This window comes from Coregonus clupeaformis, chromosome 5, assembly GCF_020615455.1.
Source record: "Coregonus clupeaformis isolate EN_2021a chromosome 5, ASM2061545v1, whole genome shotgun sequence".
Taxonomy (NCBI): Eukaryota; Metazoa; Chordata; class Actinopteri; order Salmoniformes; family Salmonidae; genus Coregonus; species Coregonus clupeaformis.
Window position 1 is genome coordinate 9,600,033 of NC_059196.1, and position 26,256 is coordinate 9,626,288.

At 44.9% G+C, this 26,256-nt stretch overlaps 1 protein-coding gene across 1 annotated transcript in view; it reads left to right on the top strand.

Moving 5' to 3' along the window:
• LOC121560857 (glutamate receptor ionotropic, kainate 4-like) overlaps positions 1–21,918 on the top strand; it is a 478,252-nt gene extending 456,334 nt beyond the window's left edge. Inside the window, exons 14-21 of the mRNA XM_041873701.2 lie at positions 3,216–3,329; positions 13,266–13,375; positions 14,506–14,679; positions 16,969–17,134; positions 17,640–17,865; positions 18,445–18,573; positions 18,854–18,972; positions 20,287–21,918. Coding sequence (XP_041729635.2) covers positions 3,216–3,329; positions 13,266–13,375; positions 14,506–14,679; positions 16,969–17,134; positions 17,640–17,865; positions 18,445–18,573; positions 18,854–18,972; positions 20,287–20,688 — 1,440 coding nt within the window. The 3' untranslated portion in view covers positions 20,689–21,918. The remainder of the gene's footprint in view (positions 1–3,215; positions 3,330–13,265; positions 13,376–14,505; positions 14,680–16,968; positions 17,135–17,639; positions 17,866–18,444; positions 18,574–18,853; positions 18,973–20,286) is intronic.
• The last annotated feature ends 4,338 nt before the right edge of the window (positions 21,919–26,256 follow it).

A 26,256-nucleotide genomic window follows, 5' to 3' on the forward strand; every position in this document is an offset into this window, starting at 1 on the left:
TGTAACCATACAGACATGTGAGGATGATGAGGAGGACGAGGAAGGCTGTTAATTAGTCCAGATAATGCCTGATTCAGATGACACAGAGTCTTGGGTTGCGTCCCAAATGGCACCTTATTCCCTTTATAGTGCACTACTTTTGACCAGGTGCTCTGGTCAAATAGGGTGCCATTTGGGACGCAGCCATGGCTGTGTTCTGTTCACCCTTCTCACTCGGAAACATCTCATCTGTCCTAATGAATCTCAATTAGCCCCAGCCACCCGTTAGCAGACACACACAACCCAGACATTTCTTTAAATGGGCCCAGCTAACCAGGAACTGGAGATTCAAAGCCCTTAAGGAAATAAAGAAAGGATTGCGTACTCGGTCTCCACTCGGTCTAATTGCGCCTCATACGATACTGCTACGGAGTGCCGGAGTACCAAGCAACGTCGGAGAGGGTGAAGGTCGAGGGGAGACAGCGCAGGAAGGTGTGGGATCACTGAGTCCCTGCCACTCTCTGGAGAGACCCTCAGACTGGAAAGGAGGGAGTAAGTGGATGACTGGGTTATAGTTGAGAGGGAGGGGGAGAGGAGCTGGGAGGGGAGGAGAAGAGAGAGATTGTACTGTAGCTAGCCTATAGCGGCTGACAGGGTTAACACAGAAAAGTAGAGCGAACGCTGAGAGAAGAGAACGTATGGCCCAGCTTTCCACAAGCTTCCTATGCAAGGCTACAGTCTGCTAGCTGGGGACGGGGGCTTTACTTTAAGCAGCCATAGAGATGGAGACAAAGCCCTAGCAGGGAGATGAAATGCCACGTACAGTGGGGAACCTCTAACTCAATGAATTATTCAGCAGCCGTAGGGACGGCTTTGATTTTTTTTTCCTATCTCTTTTTTTTCCGGGGCACCATCTAATGAAAGAGCAAAACTGGAAACAAGTGTGGTGGCATGGGGAAAGAATACAACGATGCATTATTTAAAAGCTGACTTTATACAGTGTGTTTTCTCTATCTCTCTCTCTCCCCCCACACACTTTGAATAGCTGTTAGAGTCCAGTAATCAATATTAATATTCAATAGGTGCATTAATATTTCAGTAGCAGCTACGGTTCCGTGTTCATTTTTCAAAGGAGGAGTGAATTCTTTCTTTTGTTGATTTTTTTTTGCCTAGATACTTTTTGTTGTTGCTTTTGGGCTGGCTGGGGGTTGGCTAAATGCCTGGTTTTGCTCGTTCATTCAGAGTTGTTGTCAGTGAAAATACTGTCAAACAACCACTAAAAAGCCTTCCAGACCTTTTTCACCACTGTGTTAGCACCCGGAGCTCTGTTTTTGCTGTTCAAGTTATTCTGGACAGGACTGGTCAACTCCTCCAGGGGCGTGTACTCAAACAGAGTGAAGCTGTGAAAAGCCTTCCCCTGCACACCTCCGCTCTCTCTCTGTCTGTGTTCTCAACTGCTGCTCTCAGATCAAGGCAAAGGCATATGATAGCCAGAGTCCCTCATAGGACCACCTACTGTACAATGAAAGGTGTATGATACCCACTTGACAGGGTACATTACAACATAACAAGACCCAGGGCTAGCCTTGACACTAAACCTTCTGCTTATTTCTACCTACAACTACACTACTGTCTATACTGTAAATCAAGCAAAGTTGTTCTTCTTGATTGGTCCAAATTTGTTTGCTAGTTAAGTTATTTAGTGTGTCAACGTGCACTGTGACCGTGATGGCATCGCCCTAACTGATGATGGGTGTGCTATCAGAGCAAAATATTTCCACAGATTCTTTTGGACAGAGCCTTCTAGCCAAGTTAACAGGGGGCACACTCACTTGGACCGACAATCAGAAAAGGGGCTGATGGGTAAAAAAGAAAAAAACAATGGGGTCATGAATGCTGACGGTCGGATCCAGCACTGTAGGCAGGCAGGCTCTCCTCTCATTTAGAGTTGAGCTCTGACAATCCTCTTATTTTCCGAATGCAAAGGACAAAGAGCAGCGTAGGGTTTCACAGGGTCCCGGGGGAGATGAAAATCCCTGGCAGATGTACTTTGCAGCGTCGGATGATTAGTGGGATCGACCAGCCACCGCCACAGCCCTACCATGCCCAGTAGCACTGGCTGACTGGCTTGCTTACTGACTGGCTCTGCCTGGCTGGCTGATTGACTGGCTGCTGTGTCAAGTGATTTGTCCTAACAATCTGCCCTTTGCCTGCTTGCAAAAACATTGCACTCTGTTCTAATATGTGTCTCAAATGGCACCCTATTCCCTATTGTGAACGGATCAGCTTGTCCAAAGCTCCCTAAAACAAGCGGGAGGCATGAAATGAACAGACCAGAGGCAGTGGTTGTGGTTCCTTTTCTTTTGTATTGTTACTGAACGGGTTCTTTTGCCTGACAAAATAATTCCAATACAGGGTAACGTCCAACGCTGAAACAACAGCGTAACAAAACAATTTACAAACTAAGCCGTTGACCAAAAGGCAGTGGCCCAAAAAGGGAAAGTAAAACAACAAATGGCTCCTCCTGTCTTTAGACGATCGTCTACACATACAGTTACAGGAGGAACGCTTCTCTCTATCTATAGTCTGCCTTGGTTAACAGAGAGACAAGGGGCCCCAGACGAAGAAGCTTTCTCTGAGGTAGGACAATACGACGTCCTCACAGGTCCCTGTCTCTACTCCCAAATCTCTCCCAGCTCCTCTCCTGGCACACCTATATAGAGGAAGACACAAAGCAATTAGTGGGCCCAGCTGTGTGCTAATTGGCTTTACACTGAGTACCTATCCCCTGAGGAGGGTGCTGTCGTGCCGTCTTCCTCCGGCTGGTCACTGAACTCTCACACTATATAGTGCACAAATGTTGACCAAAGCCCTATGGGTCCTGCTCAGATGTAGTGCACTACATAGTGAATAGGGTGTCATTTGGGACATAGCGCTCCCCTCTGTTCTACACTCTGTTCTCCCTGGTGCCCTGCATGAGTCAGGTCTTGGACACAAAGCCAATGGTGGATTATGCTACACACTGCTGGCAGACTAGGCATCACAGACAACAATGGCAGTACAGTAGGAGTGGAATTACACTAGTAGCCTACTTACTATTTCATTTAACTTTCCATGCATTTTCCACCACCACAACCCAACTTTTGCTACTGTAGATGTACCTATCTGTGCTTATCTGAATGGTTGGTGTGGTGTGTGTGTGTGTGTGTGTGTGTGTGTGTGTGTGTCTATTCCAGAAAGCGGATTTGGCTGTAGCGGGGCTCACCATAACCGCAGAGAGGGAGAAGGTCATCGATTTCTCCAAGCCTTTTATGACCCTGGGAATCAGCATCATGTACCGTGTACACTTGGTAAGACTAACCTCTGACCTCTCCGACCCCTACAAACAACCTGGCTGACCCCTGACCCCTACAAACATCTCGCACCACGGCAGTCAGTGGACCGATGCTAATGACCTAGCGACCAATCATCAGCCTCGGTCTGGGAGCCCGTTCAGCGCCTCTCCTCCTCTCACTACATCCCTCTCCTCTCTCTACCTCCGCCAGAGTAACAGATGGTGTGCTCTGCTCTGTGATATGCTGGTGTGAATCGACCTTTCATTCCCAATCCCACTTCTCCTCTGATTGTGACTGGGATCTAATTCGCACCAATAACACCCCTGATCCCTGCGTATAGAACAAGACCCAGGCAACAGTTGTGGAAATCCAATACCCCTATGTTAACACCAGCCAACCATTAATCAAAGGCCTTCTCCCAAATCCAAGGAGACACGCTGGTCTCTCCGCTGGCCATCGGCCGGATGGAGCCGCTTTGGACCGAGCGGCGGCGTGTAAAAACATGATTATGGCGTCCCAGTAGGGCATTTACTCCAGCCGTCCCTGTCCTCCCTGTCTCCCCTGTCCCCCCATCTGCGTCCCTCCCCTTTTCCTGGTGCTAATAGGTGCAGCTGCCAGGAGAGAGGCTCCATTGGGCCAACAGTTGGTTGAATGAATCGATAGCAGCAGGTGCACAGTAAGTGGGCTGCCGTATCACCTCTGCGGCAGGCTGCTGCTACTGCTGACGCGTTGGAACGTGCTCATCTGTGTGTTCCTGCGAGCTGACGTGGCGGGAGGGAGGAGAGGAGAAGCCCACACACACTGCAGTGCAAGATTGACACACACACACTCCCACTGCCCTAACAATGTCGGCACAGACAGACAGACAGACAGACAGACAGACAGACAGACAGACAGACAGACAGACAGACAGACAGACAGACAGACAGACAGACAGACAGACAGACAGACAGACAGACAGACAGACAGACAGACAGGGAGGCGGAAGGATAGAGGGATGGGATGAGGAGCGTAAGGTAACTGGCAGAGAGAGATGAGGAGCCTCCACTGCTTAAGATCAGGAGTGAAAGGCGGAAGAGACTAACTACAAAGTGTGAGAGTCTGCTGCACTGATATCTCTGCACTGATCTCTCTCTCTGTCTGTCTGTCTGTCTGTCTGTCTGTCTGTCTGTCTGTCTGTCTGTCTGTCTGTCTGTCTGTCTGTCTGTCTGTCTGTCTGTCTGTCTGTCTGTCTGTCTGTCTGTCTGTCTGTCTGTCTGTCTGTCTGGAGTCTTTGCACAGTACCTGTCCCTGGTGTCTCCTTCTTCTCTCTTCATCTCTCTACCCAGGACTCCCTCCCTCCCAGCGCCCCTTGGCAATCTCTTAGGTCTCACACAGAGCTACAAGGCTCCAGCTCCACCATTCAATATTAGAATTTCTGTGACTGCACTTGTTTAGGTTTAATCCACTAGCTATTGATCTCTGACGCAGTGATTTCTACAATTGCGCCTGCTGCTTATTTCAGACTTTAATTGAAATTCTCAGCCTGATCAATAACAATGGAAAACTGAATAAAATAGAGATGCCTGTTGATTTTGAATTACCTGCTGTATGGCCTTAGAGGTAGATGCCCTGGGGCCCCAAATGAGTTAGTCTGGCCCTGCCTACTACTGTTTAATTTCTGTCCATGGTGCACCCCAATTGTGTGTGTGTGTGTGCACCTGTGCGTTCTTAATCTCTTTTTGCTTATCTTGATTAACTGGTTTGTTTTATAAAGTGTTTTGGGAGAGCGCGATGGTCCTCTTTTGATTACCCTAAATCCTTCTTGACCACTCCACCAATCTGTCCACTTGTTTCATCAAACCCCCTTTCTCATCACCCCCCACTTCTATGTTCTGTGGACATCTTTCCACCAATCCCTCCCTCCTAGTAGTAGTAGTAAAGACAGAAAGAGACAGAGAGAGACAGAGAGAGAGAATGGAGAGAGCAAGAGAGACTATTGAGGGTGTGTATAGAGATTAAAAACCTAATTAGACCCACAAGTTAATTAGGGGGTTGGTAGAGAGGGGAGCGGTGTCACATTCACGAGCTGCCCTGTGGGAGTGTGGCACTGCGATCCTGATTGAGTGTGTCTGCCCCCCTCCAACCTCGCCAAACCTTCCCCGCTTCCCCTCTCCCTCCCAACCGTCCCAGACATCCTACGAGAGCGAGCACTGATGGAATCTGGGACTGCGGCTAATCAGCAGCCCCCCCCCCAACCCCTCGCCACATAAACAGAACTCCTCCACCTCCGTAGTCATGGAGACCATAATAGCAGGGATGCGAATGGCGAGTGGCGGACCACAAATAGGGACGCATCTCTCAAGGTGGCTGGCGTTTGAAAGAAAACTGGTTACTCTCCTTCACTCAGTGTGTTTCTGTAGAGCAGTCATGCCTCCCACCTAGGTTGAATACGTGGGGAATGACAATAAGGGGAGGGAGGAGGGATATGCTGGTGAAATCCTTGAACGTGACCCCACTCACTAAAGGCAAAGACAGTACAGGATGAAGATAGGCAGAAACTGCTTCTCCAATAGAAATCCCCGATCACACTTTTAGGCAACGTCATGGCGACGTTGGCTAGCTAAGCTCATGCGCAGAAACACGTCATCCGGTCTAACAGTCGTTTCGTTCCAAACTGCGCATGTGCAGGCCGTCAAATCGAAGGCACTCCTTTGATATGAAGTTGTTTTTGACAAAAATGAAAACGTGTTGATTTGTCACTTTCACAAGGTTGGACTAAAAACAAGTTCAGCTACTTCAGACATTGGCTCGAATCTAGGTTGTGCCTTTAGATTTCGAGAAAATTAACAACTAAGGAAGAAGTTTTCACTTCTCTCACTGACTTCTCAAACATCAAACCCCGGCCTGGTCTGCTTGGTCTGCTTCGCAAGCGTTCCCGGAAGTCTCGCGATGTTGCGCTTCTGGGTTGAGAAACTCTGTGCTAAAGGTCTTATATCCCGCCACTTAACACAAAGTAGCCTACGGGGAGAGGAGTTTGTATAACGCTTCATTTCCAATTGTTTGGATTGGCTTGTAAAATCAGCACGGGCAATGAGGCAGTTGTCACAACCGGCGCCTCCCGTCTCCTCTCTTCCTCTCCCCCGGTTCTCCATTTGATGAGATGATGATGATGATGATTACACTCTATAAAGCCCATGTCCAATAAAGACCTCCCTATCCAGTCAGAGCGCCATGCATGCCTGGATACAGTCGAGTACAGTCAGAGACCTGTTGTGCAGTGCAGAGCCCGTGGTCGAGTGGTAACAGTCCTGACTTTTGGCACATGATCCGGGAGACCAGGGTTCAATTCCCGCTTTCCCGCAATGTCTAAATAGTCCTAAAAAATAGAGTCATTACATATTATAAACTGTATAATAAGTCATAGGCGCATACTTGCAAGTAACAAACCATTATACCTGCAGGCTTCAAATCAAATGTTACCAAAAAAAGACCTGTTGTGCTCGTAGCTGCCTTCGCCAGTCGTGATGCCCACCTTGACTACAGTAGGTGCAGATGACTGGCACCTCAGAGGTCTTCCTGACAGCCTGAGGGGGCTCTCTCTCCTATTTGAGAAGAAACAAACGTACCATCACACCTTGCCATCCCTCCCTCCCCTCCCTCCATCGCCCAGTACACACACACACAGAATTACATGTTACCAACTTAACCCTTTAACTGGCACACCCCAAAGAAAAATATCAAAAAAAGTATTGTTCTGCTAAATATGTGTATTTAGCCTCAATATAGGCCATTAATGGATACGTTTTGTTTGCATGACATAAACTTTGATAAATAATGCATCGCAATCATCGCAACCAGCCGTTTGAGTTGCCTAATTAGAGTAAATTAATTTTGTATTGGAATTTGCATAGACTTTTTCATTTAAATTACAGTGCCTTCGGAAAGTATTCAGATCCCTTGACTTTTTCCACATTTTGTTACGTTACAGCCTTATTCTAAAATTGATTTAAATGAATATAAATCCTCAGCAATCTACACACATCACCCCAGAATGACAAAGCACAAACAGGTGTTTAGAAATGTTTGCACATTTATTAAAAATAAAAAACAGAAATATCTTATATACATAAGTATTCAGACCCTTTGCTATGAGAGTCGAAATTGAGCTTAAGTGCATCCTGTTTCCATTGATCAACCTTGAGATGTTTCTACAACTTGATTGGAGTCCACCTGTGGTAAATTCAATTGATTGGACATTGTTTGCAAAGGCAAACACCTGTCTATATAAGGTCCCACAGTTGACAGTGCATGCAGAGCAAAAACCAAGCCATGAGGTCGAAGGAATTGTCCGTACAGCTCCGAGACAGGATTGTGTCGAGGCACAGATCTGGGGAAGGATACCAAAATATTTCTGCAGCATTTAAGGTCCCCAAGAACACAGTGGCCTCCATCATTCTTAAATGGAAGATGTTTAAAACCACCAAGACTCTTCCTAGAGCTGGCCGCCCGGCCAATCTGAGCAATCGGGGGAGAAGGGCCTTGGTCAGGGAGGTGACCAAGAACCCGATGGTAACTCTGACAGAGCTCTAGAGTTCCTCTGTGGAGATGGGAGAACCTTCCAGAAGGACAACCATCTCTGCAGCACTCCACCAATCTGGCCTTTATGGTAGAGTGGCCAGACGGAAGCCACTCCTCAGTAAAAGGCACATGACAGCCCACTTGGAGTTTGCCAAAAGGCACCTAAAGACTCTCAGACCATGAAAAACAAGATTCTCTGGTCTAATGAAACCAAGATTGAACTCTTTAGCCTGAATGCCAAGCGTCACGTCTGAAGGAAACCTGGCACCATCCCTACGGTGAAGCATGGTGGTGGCAGCATCATGCTGTGGGGATGTTTTTCAGCAGCAGGGACTGGGAGACTAGTCAGGATCGAGGGAAAGATGAACGGAGCAAAGTACAGAGAGATCCTTGATGAAAACCTGCTCCAGTGTCCTCAGGACCTCAAACTGGGGAGAAGGTTCACCCTCCAACAGGACAACGATCCTAAGCACACAGTCAAGACAATGCAGGGGTGGCTTCGGGACAAGTCTCTGAATGTCCTTGAGTGGCCCAGCCAGAGCCTGGACTTGAACCCGATCGAACATCTCTGGAGAGACCTGAAAATAGCTGTGCTTTAACGCTCCTCATCCAACCTGACAGAGCTTGAGAGGATCTGTAGAGAAGAATGGGAGAAACTCCCCAAATACAGGTGTGCCAAGCTTGTAGCGTCATACCCAAGAAGAATTGATGCTGTAATCGCTGCCAAAGGTGCTTCAACCAAGTACTGAGTAAAGGGTCTGAATACTTATGTAAATTTAATTATTTAATGTTTTATTTGTAATAAATTAGCAAAATGTTCTAAAAACCTGTTTTTGCTTTGTCATTATGGGGTATTTTGTGTAGATTTATGAGGAAAAGAAACAATTTAATCCATTTTAGAATAAGGCTGTAAAGTAACAAAATGTAGAAAAAGTCAAGGGGTCTGAATACCTTCTGAAGGCACTGTATATCTGCTTAATTTACTTATAATGGAAGATAGGCCTAGTTAAATGAGGACTGATATCAAATATTAATAAAGTATGATACATTTGTGTGTCAAAATATGAATATTAAAATGCATGTAAATTAATGCATTTACAGTTTATTTGCAGGCAGACAGTAAATAATGGATTTGAAATGATTTTTGTATTTGCACAGACAAAGAAATATCAGAACAATATTTCTCTGTTGTCCATTATCACTAGCTTTGGCTTAATAGCATTCCTTTAATGGGCAACTCAATCGCCTGGTAGAGCATATTTTTCAAGAATTCTTAAAATTGTAAAACAGCAACATATTAGTAAATTAATCAGTCTTAAATGGTGTTTTAGAGGTCAACAACATTTTACAACCTTGTAATTTCCCATTTTATACATAACCTCTTAAGGATCGGATCCTTTTTTCCCCATTTTCCCCTAAAATGACATACCCAAATCTAACTGCCTGTAGCTTAGGACCTGAAGCAAGGATATGCATATTCTTGATACCATTTGAAAGGAAACACTTTGACGTTTGTGGAAATGTGAAATTAATGTAGGAGAATATAACACATTAGATCTGGTAAAAGATAATACAAACAAAAAAACATGCGTTTTCTAATGTTTTTTTTGTTCCATCATCTTTGAAACGCAAGAGAAAGGCCGCAATATAATATTGCAGTTTAAGTGCAATTTAGATTTTGCCCACTAGATGGCAGCAGTGTGTGTGCAAAGTTTCAGATTGATCCAGTGAAGCATTGCAATACTGGACTATTTTGTGTCGTCTGCCCAAATATGCCGAATTGGTCAATGGATACTTTTTAAAGTACATAACTATAGAGAACATACAAAAATGATATGGTAATACAAAATGTAAGTTTACACACTCCCAGGAATGTCATACATGATGGATCATTAGCTTATACACTAACTTTCACACATCTAGATGGCCGGGCGGGGTGGGTGTTGAGCCAGAGACAGCAGGGGTTCAAACTGTAGAACCCAGTTCCTACATTTGAATATAAAAATGGATTTTATCAAACAAAACTATGCTACATTTTATCTCTGGGACCCTTAGGATGACAAATCAGAGCAAGATTACTGAATGTAAGTACATTATTTACCTTCAGAGGTGAACGTATCAAACCAGTTGCCGTGATAAGTTTTTTGTTGTTGTGCACTCTCCTCAAATAATAGCATGGTATTTTTTCACTTTAATAGCTACTGTAAATTGGACAGTGCACTTTAACAAGAATTTAAGCTTTCTGCCCATATAAGACATGTCAATGTCCTGGAAAGTTTGCTGTTACTTACAAAAGTCATGCTAATCACATTAGCGCACATTAGCTCAAGGATTTTAACACTGCTGTGCTGAGATGCCTGGAGGGCCACAGGGAATGAGCTACTGTTGAATACAGGACAAGAGTAGAAAATGCTCAGTGGCTTTACACAAGCAAATAGAATGGTTGGCTGAGTGATACTTGATAGAAATGCAAAGAGAATACAAACATACTACTATAAGACTTTCAAGGTCTAACCTGATAAAATACAGTTTGGTCACACAGACCTTCGCTTTGTCAGTCCCTTTCACTCTGCACTTTCATTTTTGATTCTCCTAGGCAACTGTTTACAGTGGGGAAAAAAAGTATTTAGTCAGCCACCAATTGTGCAAGTTCTCCCACTTAAAAAGATGAGAGAGGCCTGTAATTTTCATCATAGGTACACGTCAACTATGACAGACAAATTGAGAAAATAAAATCCAGAAAATCGCATTGTAGGATTTTTAATGAATTTATTGGCAAATTATGGTGGAAAATAAGTATTTGGTCACCTACAAACAAGCAAGATTTCTGGCTCTCACAGACCTGTAACTTCTTCTTTAAGAGGCTCCTCTGTCCTCCACTCGTTACCTGTATTAATGGCACCTGTTTGAACTTGTTATCAGTATAAAAGACACCTGTCCACAACCTCAAACAGTCCCACTCCAAACTCCACTATGGCCAAGACCAAAGAGCTGTCAAAGGACACCAGAAACAAAATTGTAGACCTGCACCAGGCTGGGAAGACTGAATCTGCAATAGGTAAGCAGCTTGGTTTGAAGAAATCAACTGTGGGAGCAATTATTAGGAAATGGAAGACATACAAGACCACTGATAATCTCCCTCGATCTGGGGCTCCACGCAAGATCTCACCCTGTGGGGTCAAAATGATCACAAGAACGGTGAGCAAAAATCCCAGAACCACACGGGGGGGACCTAATGAATGACCTGCAGAGAGCTGGGACCAAAGTAACAAAGCCTACCATCAGTAACACACTACGCCGCCAGGGACTCAAATCCTGCAGTGCCAGACGTGTCCCCCCTGCTTAAGCCAGTACATGTCCAGGCCCGTCTGAAGTTTGCTAGAGTGCATTTGGATGATCCAGAAGAGGATTGGGAGAATGTCATATGGTCAGATGAAACCAAAATAGAACTTTTTGGTAAAACCTCAACTCGTCGTGTTTGGAGGACAAAGAATGCTGAGTTGCATCCAAAGAACACCATACCTACTGTGAAGCATGGGGGTGGAAACATCATGCTTTGGGGCTGTTTTTCTGCAAAGGGACCAGGACGACTGATCCGTGTAAAGGAAAGAATGAATGGGGCCATGTATCGTGAGATTTTGAGTGAAAACCTCCTTCCATCAGCAAGGGCATTGAAGATGAAACGTGGCTGGGTCTTTCAGCATGACAATGATCTCAAACACACCGCCCGGGCAACGAAGGAGTGGCTTCGTAAGAAGCATTTCAAGGTCCTGGAGTGGCCTAGCCAGTCTCCAGATCTCAACCCCATAGAAAATCTTTGGAGGGAGTTGAAAGTCTGTGTTGCCCAGCGACAGCCCCAAAACATCACTGCTCTAGAGGAGATCTGCATGGAGGAATGGGCCAAAATACCAGCAACAGTGTGTGAAAACCTTGTGAAGACTTACAGAAAACGTTTGACCTGTGTCATTGCCAACAAAGGGTATATAACAAAGTATTGAGAAACTTTTGTTATTGACCAAATACTTATTTTCCACCATAATTTGCAAATAAATTCATAAAAAATCCTACAATGTGATTTTCTGGAGAAAAAAAATCATAGTTGACGTGTACCTATGATGAAAATTACAGGCCTCTCTCATCTTTTTAAGTGGGAGAACTTGCACAATTGGTGGCTGACTAAATACTTTTTTCCCCCACTGTACATTACATCAGGTGTGCCTACATTTTTGTTCTACGTACTGCTGTTACTTCTTGAAAGTCGAGCTGTATATCACACAGGCCAATGTCCTCTCCAACTCTTAAACAACCACATCACAGTAAAGATTAGTGAACAGCATGTCCCATCTCTCTTTCTCTTCCTCTCTCTCTCTCTGGCTCTATCTCCCTCCATCCATCCCTCTCTTTCCATTTCTCTCGCTCTGATCTTTTCACTACACCATCTGCTAGTGTTGTGCTGTTTCCTCAACAGCTCTGCTCTTCCTTAATGGTCCGTTAGTGGCAACTAAACAGGGAATTAAATAGAGTAGCGCTGTAAACAAAACGCTCGCTTCACTTGGCACCAGATTGGATGACCACAAGACACCTCGTGTCAGCACAACCTTCACCTAGTTACTTTTCAAATATATACTCTTGCAGGAGTTGTCACTGCATTATACCGATATTGGCATTACCTTTTAATTGTACGTCCTGCCTTTGTAGCTGAGGTGGTTTGGAATGCCTTTAACTCAGTGGCCTAAGACTGTATTGTGGCATGCAGGAGACCCGAGTTTGAACCCGGTGGTCACATCCTAAAAAAATATACACACTACCCTTTCTCGTTTCAAGACTCTCTCTAAAACTAGAATGGCCTCTGACCAGTTTGAGTACCATTACAGAGTCTCTATCAGAGAGTACAGGGACGCTGGCACCATAAATGGATCATTTTCACAAGGCAAGCTGGTAGCCTGCAGGCTCCTCAGACAGGCCAGTCCTAATTCTCTCTACTGTAATTAGAAATCTCCAGCTCCCCTCCTATGTTGCTCAATTACAATAATGCTTTAGTGATTACAGACACATTAATGAATATCCGGCCTCAACCAGGCCTAATTATGGATTAATTCATCATTTAGAATTTTTAGATGCCTTTAAATCCTTTCCCCTCGCCGCACATGCAATATATTTTGGGGGCAGGGAGCATTTGCATTGCATGCTTGTTGTATTGCTTATTATCAAGGGGATTGTAGTTTTGGTGAACGCTCGGTCATAGGGATAAATCTGTTACAGATGTATTGGCTTAGGGTGTATCTGTGTGTATGTAATGAAGCTAACCACCTCTCTCTCGCTCTGTGTGTGTGTGTGTGTGTGTGCGTGTGTGTGTGTGTGTGTGTGTGTGCGTGTGCGTGTGTGTTGTAGGGGCGCAGACCTGGCTACTTCTCCTTCCTAGACCCTTTCTCCCCTGGGGTGTGGCTCTTCATGCTGCTAGCCTACCTGGCAGTCAGCTGTGTGCTCTTTCTGGTGGCCAGGTAAGTCCTCCAACTCCTCTCAGCTCCACATTGACATCTACTGGTGCTTTGGAGGAACTGACATGTCATATAAAGTACAATTATACATGTGTTGTGTCCCAATAATCTCTCCTTTCTCCCGAATTGTGCACTTGTTCATGGATTTGATAGGAAATTCCCTATAGAGTAGTGAACGAGTGCACACTTCAGGAGGAAGGAGAGATGATTTAGTAGCAGGCAGCAACCACTTGATGTAATAATGTATGTATTTATTGTGTAATAATAATAATATGCCATTTAGCAGACTCTTTTATCCAAAGCGACTTACAGTCATGTGCGCATACATTTTTACGTATGGGTGGTCCCGGGGATCGAACCCACTATCCTGGTGGTACAAGCGCCATGCTCTACCAATTGAGCTACAGAGGAGTTATTTTATTTCTGTGGGGGAAAAAGGGGGTGGGTTGACACCTTTCTCATTTTGAAAGGTGATGATTTTGAAAGTTGATGGAAGTGGAACCATCTTGATTAAATGTTGATGTCATGTGGCTGTGCCTGAAAGAAAAATCAGGTACATTTAAAAAGCAACAATACAAGAAAACAACCTCCCACTGACTAGTGACAACGACAACAGCTGTAATGAGACATTCTGAGAGGAGGGGTTGCCAAAGGTGTGCTGACATCACGTTTTAAGTGATTTGATTTGTTGGAAGTCAATTATTCTTTACTCGTTTGTATGTTGAAGGAAGCTAAATACAATGTGTTACGCTCTGTATTACGCTTTCCCCTTGGAGATTTGCCTGAGTAGTCAAAGCATGCATTCAATGAATTATAGGTTTCTAGAACTTGCATCATCCTACAAACACAGTAATATACCGGAAGCTGTAATGGCAGCTCAACGTTCTGCTCCGTAAAGCATATTTAGTGGCTTATTAGACTGCTTTCACTCACAGCAGACAGCAGCAGGTGTATGGGAGTGTACATCAGCTGACCCAGGTGGACTGAAAAACACGTTACACCACCTCATGGGATTCAAGGTGACTTTGTGCTTCGCTGACTGTTTAAATTGTTGTTTTTCCCCTCTAATTTCTCTCACTGTGTGCGTGCGGGCGTGTGTGTCTGTGTGTCTGTGTGTCTGTGTGCCTCTTTAGACTCACCCCCTACGAGTGGTACAATCCCCACCCCTGCCTGAAGGGGCGCTGTAACCTCCTCATCAACCAATACTCACTGGGCAACAGCTTCTGGTTCCCCGTGGGGGGATTCATGCAGCAGGGGTCCACCATTGCCCCCCGCGCCCTCTCCACACGCTGCGTCAGTGGAGTATGGTGAGTACAAATTAGTTTTTTTCTCGCATGGTCCTTTCCAGCACAGTTCCAGCAACTATGGTGGATGTGTAACCCCATCCAGTACAGCTTGGCTTGGCACAGCTTGGTTTGGCACAGTAGTGTGAAAAGGGTAATAGTGTACTTGCTAAATCACACTGCCTGACTTAGACACTTGTACACATACGGCACATGTATCTGTCTAGAAGCTTTCCACACTATCTTGCAGACCTGAACCGTAATGTCGCTCAGATATATCATTTCCAGCATGGTTCTATGGTGGATGTATAACCAGGCAGGCTAGAGCAGGTTCAGTTTAGTAGTGTGAAAAGGGTTTATCAGCGGTTGCTAATTAGAGGTTAACCTTTTGCCTGTGGCCTTGACCTCTCTACTGCAGCTTCAGGAACATCAAAGTAACATTTTCCCATGTTTCCCTTAAGACGACACTATGATCATATCACTATGATCATATCTGCTCCAATTAGCCTACCATCTGGGCCCTGAATATTTCCAATTCAGGTCACGTGGTCATGGAAAATTGCAGAGTCTGATACTATACCTGATACTGTACCGCTGAGGTAGTCTGTATGTCTGAGTCTATACCTGGTAGACACTGAGGTAGTCTGTATGTCTGAGTCTATACCTGGTAGACACTGAGGTAGTCTGTATGTCTGAGTCTATACCTGGTAGACACTGAGGTAGTCTGTATGTCTGAGTCTATACCTGGTAGACACTGAGGTAGTCTGTATGTCTGAGTCTATACCTGGTAGACACTGAGGTAGTCTGTGTGAGTCTATACCTGGTAGACACTGAGGTAGTCTGTGTGAGTCTAGAGCTGATACATAGTTTAGTTTATTAATTCGACCATTTAAAAAAACAAGCACACATAAAACTTGAAAAAGCCATACATGCACATGAGTAAAAACATCGAGGATAACACACAATAAAGTCTGGGACTTATTTCCATTGTGGTCCTCTTGAAACGAGATGACTAGGCAAGATCGAACACGGTTGAACACGGTATGACAGCGAGATACTAAAACATAAAAACAAAGAAGAAGAACATCTATCTCATCATTGCAGGTAAATCGAAGGGTACATTCATATGGGCACAGCAGACATCAAACAGTTTTTAACTTTATTTTTAAAGCTGCCATTTTTATGGGCAAAGGCAACTCATTCCACTCTGAGGCTCCAGTATACAAGAAAGTACCTTTCCCAGCATTACTCCTGAACCTGTATATGCACACATTAGCAACACCTGATCTGGTGCTGTGATTGTGTGCGTCCCTAACATGGGGAAAGTAATCAGTTAGATATCTGGGCGCAGAACCATAAATACTCCTGTAAACCAAACCCAGTCTAATCTGGGACACCCTGGCCTCAACAGGCAGCCAGTTGAGTTCCTGAAAGCAGCTCCTGCCTATGTGAGTACGTGTACTCACCTTCAATAATACCCTGATAAGCCCCCAAACCAGGAAGTACTAGCGTGGTCAAAATGGCATTGAATGAGGGCAGTGGCTAGCACTCTCATGGAGTCCTTATCAAGCAGCTTGGACTTTCTAGCCAAAAACTTAGTCCTGGCATTAACCTTCCCTAGCACTTTAGTGGCCATGCTCACATCTCCCAAGCTTCCATCAAGGATGCATCCCAGGTAGCTAACATAGGTTTCAGTAGGCAGCACCTCACCCCCTAACTCCACTCTGATTTCAGAGGACCTACACAATTTAGGTCTGGACAAAAAAATAATTGCCTCAGTTTTACCTAAGTGCAGAGATAGCTTATTATCTCCAAGCCATTTGCTAATGTTAGTAAGCTTTGTGCTAAGTATGCTCTCCAACATAGTTTTACTTTTGTGAGACACCAGAAGTGTAGAGTCATCCGCATAAAGGAACGATTGCAAGAGCAAGCATCTTTCATATCGTTTATATACAGTAAAAACCATAGAGGCCCGTGCACGCTCCCCTGCGGAACGCCACAACTCATTGGTTTTGCCTGAGACAGTGACCCATTAACCTCTACTGTACCTTAACTGTACCTCTGAGGTAGTCTGTGTGAGTCTATACATGATACTGTACCTCTGAGGTAGTCTGTGTGAGTCTATACATGATACTGTACCTCTGAGGTAGTCTGTGTGAGTCTATACATGATACTGTACCTCTGAGGTAGTCTGTGTGAGTCTATAGCTGATACTGTACCTCTGAGGTAGTCTGTGTGAGTCTATACATAATACTGTACCTCTGAGGTAGTCCCTGTCGGTATGTCTGACTGCTGCTCCCGCTATTCCTCCAGGTGGGCGTTCACCCTGATCATCATCTCGTCCTACACGGCCAACCTGGCTGCCTTCCTCACCGTCCAGAGGATGGAGGTGCCCATCGAGTCAGTGGACGACCTGGCTGACCAGACGGCCATCGAGTACGGCACCATGCACGGGGGATCCACCATGACCTTCTTCCAGGTGAAGGGCACACACACATACATTCCACCCACACGGCTCCTTCCACTATAATAGATGACCTGTCACTGATCTTATCTTAGACCCTGTCACCTCACTGTCTGTCCCCCTCTCCACCTCCACCTCCATGACTTATCTGTTTCCTGTCTGATTGTCAATATCCTCTTCCCCCTGAAGGAAAGCTCAGTGCTGCACCTGGAGAGATAGGCAGTGTGGGTCAGCTGCTGACTTTCCCTGTCCATCTATGTAGCAGGCCTCAAAGGAGGCTTTCACCTGTCAAAGAGAAAGAGAGAGGGGGGGGGGGTATAGAAAGACAGAGAGAGGGACCAAGAGAGAAAGACAGAGACAAAGACAGAAAGAGAGACAGTCAGAGAGAGAGGGAGCTCCTCTCTCTCCTTTAGATTCCTATGGGGCCTCTTTTGTGCTCCAGAGCCCAAAGCATGCCCTCAGATCAGACCAGATCTGACCGTGCTTCTCCCTCTTCTTGTCACGTCCCCCTATATCACAGAACTCGCGCTACCAGACATACCAACGCATGTGGAACTTCATGCACTCCAAGCAGCCCAGTGTGTTTGTGAAGAGCACGGAGGAGGGCATCGCCCGCGTGGTCAACTCCAACTATGCCTACCTACTAGAGAGCACCATGAATGAGTACTACCGCCAGCGCAACTGTAACCTCACCCAGATAGGAGGTCTGCTGGATACCAAGGGCTACGGCATCGGCATGCCAGTGGGTAAGTGTAGAGGGTGGAGGGAAGATGGGTAGGAGAGAAGGGGATGGAGGAGAAGGAGGGGTGGGTAGGTAGGAGAAGGAGAGAGTACCAATTGTAACCTCACCCAGATAGGCCTGTTGGATACATCGGCATTGCAGTGGGTAAGAGAAAAGACAGAATTTACACGACTCCAACTGGAGCGGGCATTTTATTGGCAAATGTATGGGTTTTCTCTGCTCACTCTCCTTAGTGCAGTGTTTATGAAAAGGAAATGCTGTCACTGCATCACTTCCAAAGTCCATGAACAGTGGAGCAAACTGGAATGAGTGAAATTATTTTCAGCGACTCTTGGTATGGAATGGAGTTTGCTTGAAAAATCTATATTTTATTGTTCAAAGTCAAACCAACAAATACATAGGTCATAGGAAGGTTACGTTTACGCACACACATATAGACTAGCACTTCTTGTAAACTGTACTCATCATAATACATAAAAACACATGCTACAGGAAACTTTACAGGAATATAACTAGATGCTCACTCATTGACAAGATGGTCTTTGCAGTGCTGTGACCCTCTGTACATCTCCTCCCTCCTCAGGGTCACTGTACCGGGATGAGTTTGACCTTGCCATCCTCAAGCTGCAAGAAGACAACCGTCTAGAGATCTTGAAGAGGAAATGGTGGGATGGTGGCAAGTGTCCAAAGGAGGAGGATCACCGTGCCAAAGGTGCCATTACTCCTCCATCTGTCATTCTCTCTCTCTCTCTATCCATCCTTCCCTCTTGTCCTCCCCTCTCATCTTACTCACCCTATTTAGACAGGTGTAGTATCAGGGTCACTGTGATGCCGACTGTGGTGTGTGTGTGTGTGTGTGTATGTTTGTGGTGGTGGGGCGTGGGCATGTGTGTGTATACAGTATATGTGCATTGTATTTGTACGTGCGTTTGTGACTCTCTCTTTCTCTATTTCTCTCTCTCTGTCTCTCTCCCTCTCTCCCTCCCTCTCAGGGCTAGGCATGGAAAACATAGGCGGTATCTTCGTGGTGCTGGTGTGTGGTCTCCTGGTGGCCATCTTCATGGCGGTGCTGGAGTTTATGTGGTTTCTGCGGCAGACGCCCGGAACAGAGGTGAGAGAGGGCTATTTTACCTGCATCTGCTTTGTCTCCCTCTCCCCTCCCTGATGCTCTCTTCTCCCAGACCCAGCTCAACTCCAGGAGCAGCAAGCCCCACAAGCCCCACTATGCTGCCTCATACAGGGGGATCACACCGCTGCCTATCCCTGCCAGCCCCTTGCCGAGTGAGCGCCATGCCTTTATTTGCCTCCGAGACCTTACAGCACAAAGCCAAAGATAATACCTCACATACAGTATCTAACTATCTATCTACAGGTCTTTATGTAGGAGACCTCAGCTGTCTCCACTGGTAGTGAATGTGGCTTCAAATGCTGTGCTTTTATTCTTGAACAACCTAAAATCCGCCCCCTTTGAATGAACATTTGAATGAGACGTAGTTTTGTGGTTTGAAATGGATTTAATTTCAGTTTCTGCTGTATTTTTCTGTCATGTTTTTCTTTACGAAATATGATTGTGTTTTCAATTGGATTTGTTCCCGATACAACACTGTGATAAATATTTCAAAATAAACCAGCATGTGTACAGAAAAGCCTATGCCACCTGACTTATTTTTGGGGGGACTAGGAAACAATCAAGTTAGTGTGTATGCATACAAACTGTCTATCTATCTAAGTGCGTATTTGGATTGACTTGTTTGATTTTTGTCAGTTATAATGGCATGGCTCATAGCCCATGTTCCCTTCTATTACATTGCACAAAGGGAGATGCCTTGGCCAACACAGTTAGAAAGTTATACTGTCTGACTACAGCTCACTGTGATGTGTGATTATCATGTCTTTCTCTGTTCTCCTCACCCTGACGTAGTCTAGTCCACACTGACACTGTGTGATTTCATTGGGAGAGGAGGACAGGGACACCAGCACACACAGATACAGTAACACCCATTGAATGCAGTTTGAGCAATATGGGCAATGCAGGGCAGGGATTAGTCTTATGTTATGGAGATGAGAATGGCTCATTTTACAATGGAACCAATATTTCACAATCATTTCATATAATATATAAGAATGTTAAACAATTTAGAGGAAATATGTCAATACTTAACCATCAAGTACCGTATAGAATGTTGTACAGTTGTCTGTTTTTCTTTGAAGACCCTAGGTTGTTGTTGTATTTTCTCAACAATCTACGTCTTAAGTTCCTTTTGTTAGATATTGTCACATTTAAATGTCCAGTACATCCTATTCTATCCTATTTGTGAAGCTGTTGTCTGTCAGTCCGTCTGTCCATCAGTCTCTGATCTTGCAGTGTGTCAGTGAGATCTCCCGGTCTCTCTCTCTTCCCTCTCTCTCCCTGTGTGTGTTGCAGCTGTCGGTGTGTGAGGAGATGCTACGGGAGCTCCAGGGGATCGTCCTGTGCCGGGACAGCCTACAGCTGAGGCGTCGGCGGGGGACGACCATGCTCCGTCCTCGCCCCCTGCCCCTGGAGGAGCGACGGGCACGGGCCGCCGCCGTCAGCCTGAGCAATGGCAAGCTGTGTGGCGCTGCTGCCAGCCTGCCCCTCTCCGAGCCCCTCTCCCACAGACTGGCGCAGGAGGCGGCTTTAGTGGCACAGGGCTGCAGCCACATCCGCATCTGCCCCGAGTGCCGGCGCTTCCAGGGGCTGCGCGGCATGCGTCCCGGGGGAGGCCCCAGTCACGGCGCCTCTCCCACCCACAGCGAGGAGAGCATAGAGTGGGAGAAAACTACCAACAGCAGCGAACCCGAATAACAATGAACCCCCTTTTGACCTAGACAACCCCTTTACCTACCTAGACCACCACACACCCACTGTACTACTGTACCCAGTAGGCACCTCTCCACGGGGGCAACAGGGAGCATGTGGTACTGTGACAGGAGCTAATTTGGTCCTGGTGCTTTTGATTTGGGAGGACGGCGGCTGGGGCATTGGCTTTGGCTGTGGACATTTTGGGCACGTCCCCCCTGGAAGGGATCTTTGAGTTGTGGAGCTCTGGAATGATGCCCGGGGCTTAGTGATGGAACTCCTGTTGGACATGTCAATAGCGACTACCAGAGAATGTCCGTGAGAGGGGACACGACCTCTCTGTATGGGCAGTCTGTCTCGAAGGCCATATGCCCTGTCTAGGATGTGAAGGACACAGGTTATGGGGCATTTGTACTATGCAGTATTTTCTGTCACTCATTGTGCTAATTGTTGATTTGTTTTTAAATTATTTATCCTTTTGTTGTGGTCTTGATATTGATCATATTGTTACTATTCTATTGTTCTCTGAGACGATACGATGTTTTCTTTTCTCGAGAACCGTGGACATTATTGCCTTTTCAGAGCTACAAACAGAGAACACATAGAAAAAGACTTCCAATTCAGCATCATTCTTTGAAAGTGCCCCCAGAAAATATGATCTTGAGCGATGGGGACGCACCACGGCCTTGAGACGACGCCGACAAAGAGAACTGAACATAAAAACAAACACAATGATTTGTTTTATAATAGTGACTATATTCTATACGAAAATATGTTTTAAACGTATTTCTGAAAGACAGCAACGCATGTCAGCAGGTATGATGCTGATGATTGGAGGGGAGAATGAGTTTCCCGTTCAAACGATTTGCCCAGAGACACAAAGAACCCCAATATAATCAGGAATAGTCCTCATTCATTCCCTTTGCTCATGTGTGGTACCTGTCTCTTAATATTGCCCCTAGTTCACGAGTCATAACCAACACTAGGTACCACATCATACCACCATTTTGAGTTTCTTCCCATTGCCCACTGTGGGATACAGTCTCATATGAATCCCATATACTGTAAGAGATTGGTATTGGTTCACTATTCCCAATTTGTGCTCTCCATTCAACTCGCTCTCTTTGTCATCGTACTGCACCATTGCCTCGACATGACCCAGACACACACTCATGCACGCGCGCAGGAACGCACACACTCACACATGCAGGCACACAGGCATGCGCACACACACACACACACACACACACACACACACACACACACACACACACACACAGACACAATACACACACACAATACACACAGGCAATGCAGATAGTCACACTGCAGAGGTAGTCATACTGAGATGGTGGCATTAGGGAAGAATTCAACACATTCCAGAACAAATTAAAACTGAACGCTCCCAGTAAATGTTTTTACAGGAATTTTACTTTGATTATTAAAAACTCCACCCAAAATGAAACATTGTCTGACGTTTTCATAAGTCTGAGGGGTTTGAAGTCTTTTATGTGGCATTTATTCCTGGATCACCATTTGTTTTGTAAAATTCTGCAAAATGCATTTCGAAAAATGATATGGTGCCAATTATTCCCATTAATTTAGGACATAGGCCTGCAGATTGCTCAAGGCTTACAAACCTCCATTTTGGGGTGAGCTATCCCTCTAACCATCAACAGAGACCCTCAGTGCAAGATCTGGGTCATATTAATTTGGCACCAAACGGAACAAAAAGGACTGAAACAAGACTTGAACTTGTCCAATAAGAAACGCTCATTTTCATTTTCCTTAGATTTTTTTTATTTACGCTGATTTATTCAATGCACCATATCGCAAATTCATCGATGTAGCATGTAATGTTACTCATTTTCCTTTTATACGTTGCTGGTGGTGTCCTTGGGGTTCATTGTTTTGGCTGTGCTTTTCTACTAAATTGACTAAAATGAGTGGGCGACAGTGAACAACTATGTTCTGTCTTTCAACATTAGGCTTTGATGGATCCGTCTCCTTGACAATGCCCAAAGGGTGTGCCACTCATATGTTAAGAGTGCCTGAAACCAGGCCATCTTGACGAAGTATTCGATTGGAGCCATCCAGGTATGTCAGCTTCATTTGTATTTGTCACATCTACTCTAGAACCTGGACCTTAAATCTGAAAGGACTCTAAACATTAAACATTTTACCGACCCCACTGCAGTGACCACAACTTTGAATACCACTTTTTAAGAACGTTCTCTTGCTTCAATGCTAGAAAATCAGGAACCAATGCCACCACACTCAACAAATATGAGGTTCATATTCCCCAGTAAAAGTCCCTCAATTAAACCAAATATGGTGTTGCAACTTAATAATTCCTTTACTTGTGGTATGCACAGCCATACTATTCCTTAGTTTGATTTTACAAATAGACTTGGGATCATCATCTGTTTTCAAAGGATTCGATTTCTTCTCAAATGTCTGTTCATTTTACCTCTAGAGACCAGTCCGACATTTTTCCATACAATGTCAATAAATTATGTTTTATGCTCTACAAGAGGTTTTACCCTGTGAGTGAAGTCGTCCTGGTTTTGCTGTGTGACTATTCTCTGAGAGGTGTTTGCTGTACAGTGTGTTTGTTTTCGAGCTCCTATAGATACAGAGAGAGAGGGTAAAGAAAAAGCTGTACAGCACACATTTTTATCTAATACAGAGGGTATAGTGTCAGCCTCTTATGGAACATTAATGTCATAGGTGTGTAAATACAGAATGCTCAACCAGGGTTTCCCAGTGGAGGTTCCAGGGGCTCTCGATTTCTACAAGCCCTCAGCTTAACCAGTATCCACATCAAATTGAACTTTTGTGAACACACACACATCCACATACAAGCACACACATACTGCACACAAGTCTACAGGCACGATGAGTAATGATACATTCAAAAATTCAATTAGCAGGTTTATTATAAAGAGATGATATGTAGTTGCTAGGTCACAGAGGTTGCATTCCAAATGGTACTCTTTTGCTATTCCCTGCTCTGGTCAAAAGTAGTGTGCGCTATATAGGGAATGGGGTGCCATTTGGGATGCACACTGAGACAACGTGGGGTCAGCTGGATGAACTCCCAAGTTTAGGGAATGGATAGTGGGATTCTGTGCTCCCAACTTTTATGCATTGAAAACATTTACAGACGTTAAATCAAGTGTAGTTGGAATAAGATTGCCAATTACCTTGAAGGCTAAAGGGAGTTGAATTGGAATGCTGAGGCATCGTCACGTAGAAGTAGCACTCTGAGACTTTCACTGGGAGACCCTGTGTGGGATGGCAGGATTTGGCTGCTATATTTTATATGCTTTATTTTCTTATGTTGTCATTTTTATTCCACTATAAATACATTTCTTAAAACATAAATCACTGTTCTGAGGGTTTCCTGTAAGTCCTATTGTCTTTATTCAACATTGTAAGGCCATGCAAAATGTTTACACGTATGGTGAATAATATTCCCAGTTATATAGGCAGGTATCCTAGCGGTTAGAGGGGCGAGCCAGCAGCCGGAGGGTTGCCAGATCGAATCCCGGGTCCGACAGGAAAAATCTGGCGGGAAGTGAGCTGGCAACCGAAGGGTTGCTGGTATCAAATCCTAGATGCCATTGCCTGCCGTTGTGCCTTTGAGCAAGGCACTTAACCCCCCACAACAACAGCTCCCCGGGCATCCAGTGTGGCAGCCCCCGCACTGCTCCAAATCCTGTATACAGTGCCTTGCAAAAGTATTCATCCCCCTTGGCGTTTTTCCTATTTTGTTGCATTACAACCTGTAATTTAAATGGATTTTTATTTGGATTTCATGTAATAGACATACACAAAATAGTCCAAATTGGTGAAGTGGAATGAAAAAAATAACTAGTTTTAAAAAATTCGAAAAAATAAACATCAGAAAAGTGGTGTGTGCATATGTATTCACCCCCTTTGCTATGAAGCCCCTAATTAAGATCTGGTGCAACCAATTACCTTCAGAAGTCACATAATTAGTTAAATAAAGTCCACCTGTGTGCAATCTAAGTGTCACATGATCTGTCACATGATCTCAGTATATATACACCTGAGTCTGCAACACCACTAAGCAAGGGGCACCACCAAGCAAGTGGCACCATGAAGACCAAGGAGCTCTCCAAACAGGTCAGGGACAAAGTTGTGGAGAAGTACAGATCAGGGTTGGGTTATAAAAAAACATCAGAAACTTTGAACATCCCACGGAGCACCATTAAATCCATTATTACATTTTTTAAAAGAATATAGCACCACAACAAACCTGCCAAGAGAGGGCCGCCCACCAAAACTCACGGACCAGGCAAGGAGGGCATTAATCAGAGAGGCAACAAAGAGACCAAAGATAACCCTGAAGGAACTGCAAAGCTCCACAGCAGAGATTGGTGTATCTGTCCATAGGACCACTTTAAGCCGTACACTCCACAGAACTGGGCTTTACGGAAGAGTGGCCAGAAAAAAAGCCATTGCTTAAAGAAAAAAATAAGCAAACACGTTTGGTGTTCGCCAAAAGGCATGTGGGAGACTCCCCAAACATATGAAAGAAGGTACTCTGATCAGATGAGACTAAAATTACGCTTTTTGCACCATCAAGGAAAATGCTATGTCTGGCGCAAACCCAACACCTCTCATCACCCCGAGAACACCATCCCCACAGTGAAGCATGGTGGTGGCAGCATCATGCTGTGGGGATGTTTTTCATCAGCAGGGACTGGGAAATTGGTCAGAATTGAAGGAATTCTTGAGGGAAACCTGTTTCAGTCTTCCAGAGATTAGAGACTGGGACGGAGGTTCACCTTCCAGCAGGACAATGACCCTAAGCATACAGCTAAAGCAACACTCTAGTGGTTTAAGGGGAACGATTTAAATGTCTTGGAATGGCCTAGTCAAAGCCCAGACCTCAATCCAACTGAGAATCTGTGGTATGACTTAAAGATTGCTGTACACCAGCGGAACCCATCCAACTTGAAGGAGCTGGAGCAGTTTTGCCTTGAAGAATGGGCAAAAATCCCAGTGGCTAGATGTGCCAAGCTGATAGACATACCCCAAGAGACTTGCAGCTCTAATTGCTACAAAGTATTGACTTTGGGGGGGAAGGGGGTGAATAGTTATACATGATCAAGTTCTGTTTTTTTGTCTTATTTCTTGTTTGTTTCACAATAGAAAATATTTTGCATCTTCAAAGTAGTAGGCATGTTGTGTAAATCAAATGATACAACCCCCCCCCAAAAATCAATTTTAATTCCAGGTTGTAAGGCAACAAAATAGGAAAAATGCCAAGGGGGGTGAACACTTTCGCAAGCCACTGTATGTATATATGTGTATCTTTCGGAGGGGTTGGGTTAAAAGCGGAAGTCAAATTTCGGTTGGACCTTGTGTGCAATTGACCAATAAAGTGATCTTAAGATCTTCATCTTAATTGCATTTTCCAAGGCTGACAAAGTCAAACCTGGGCCCCTATTCACAAAGCGAATAGTAGTGCTAATCTAGGATAAGATATAATCTTGTTAATTATGATCTAAAAGGCAAAGTAAAGATTCTACAAGTGCAAAT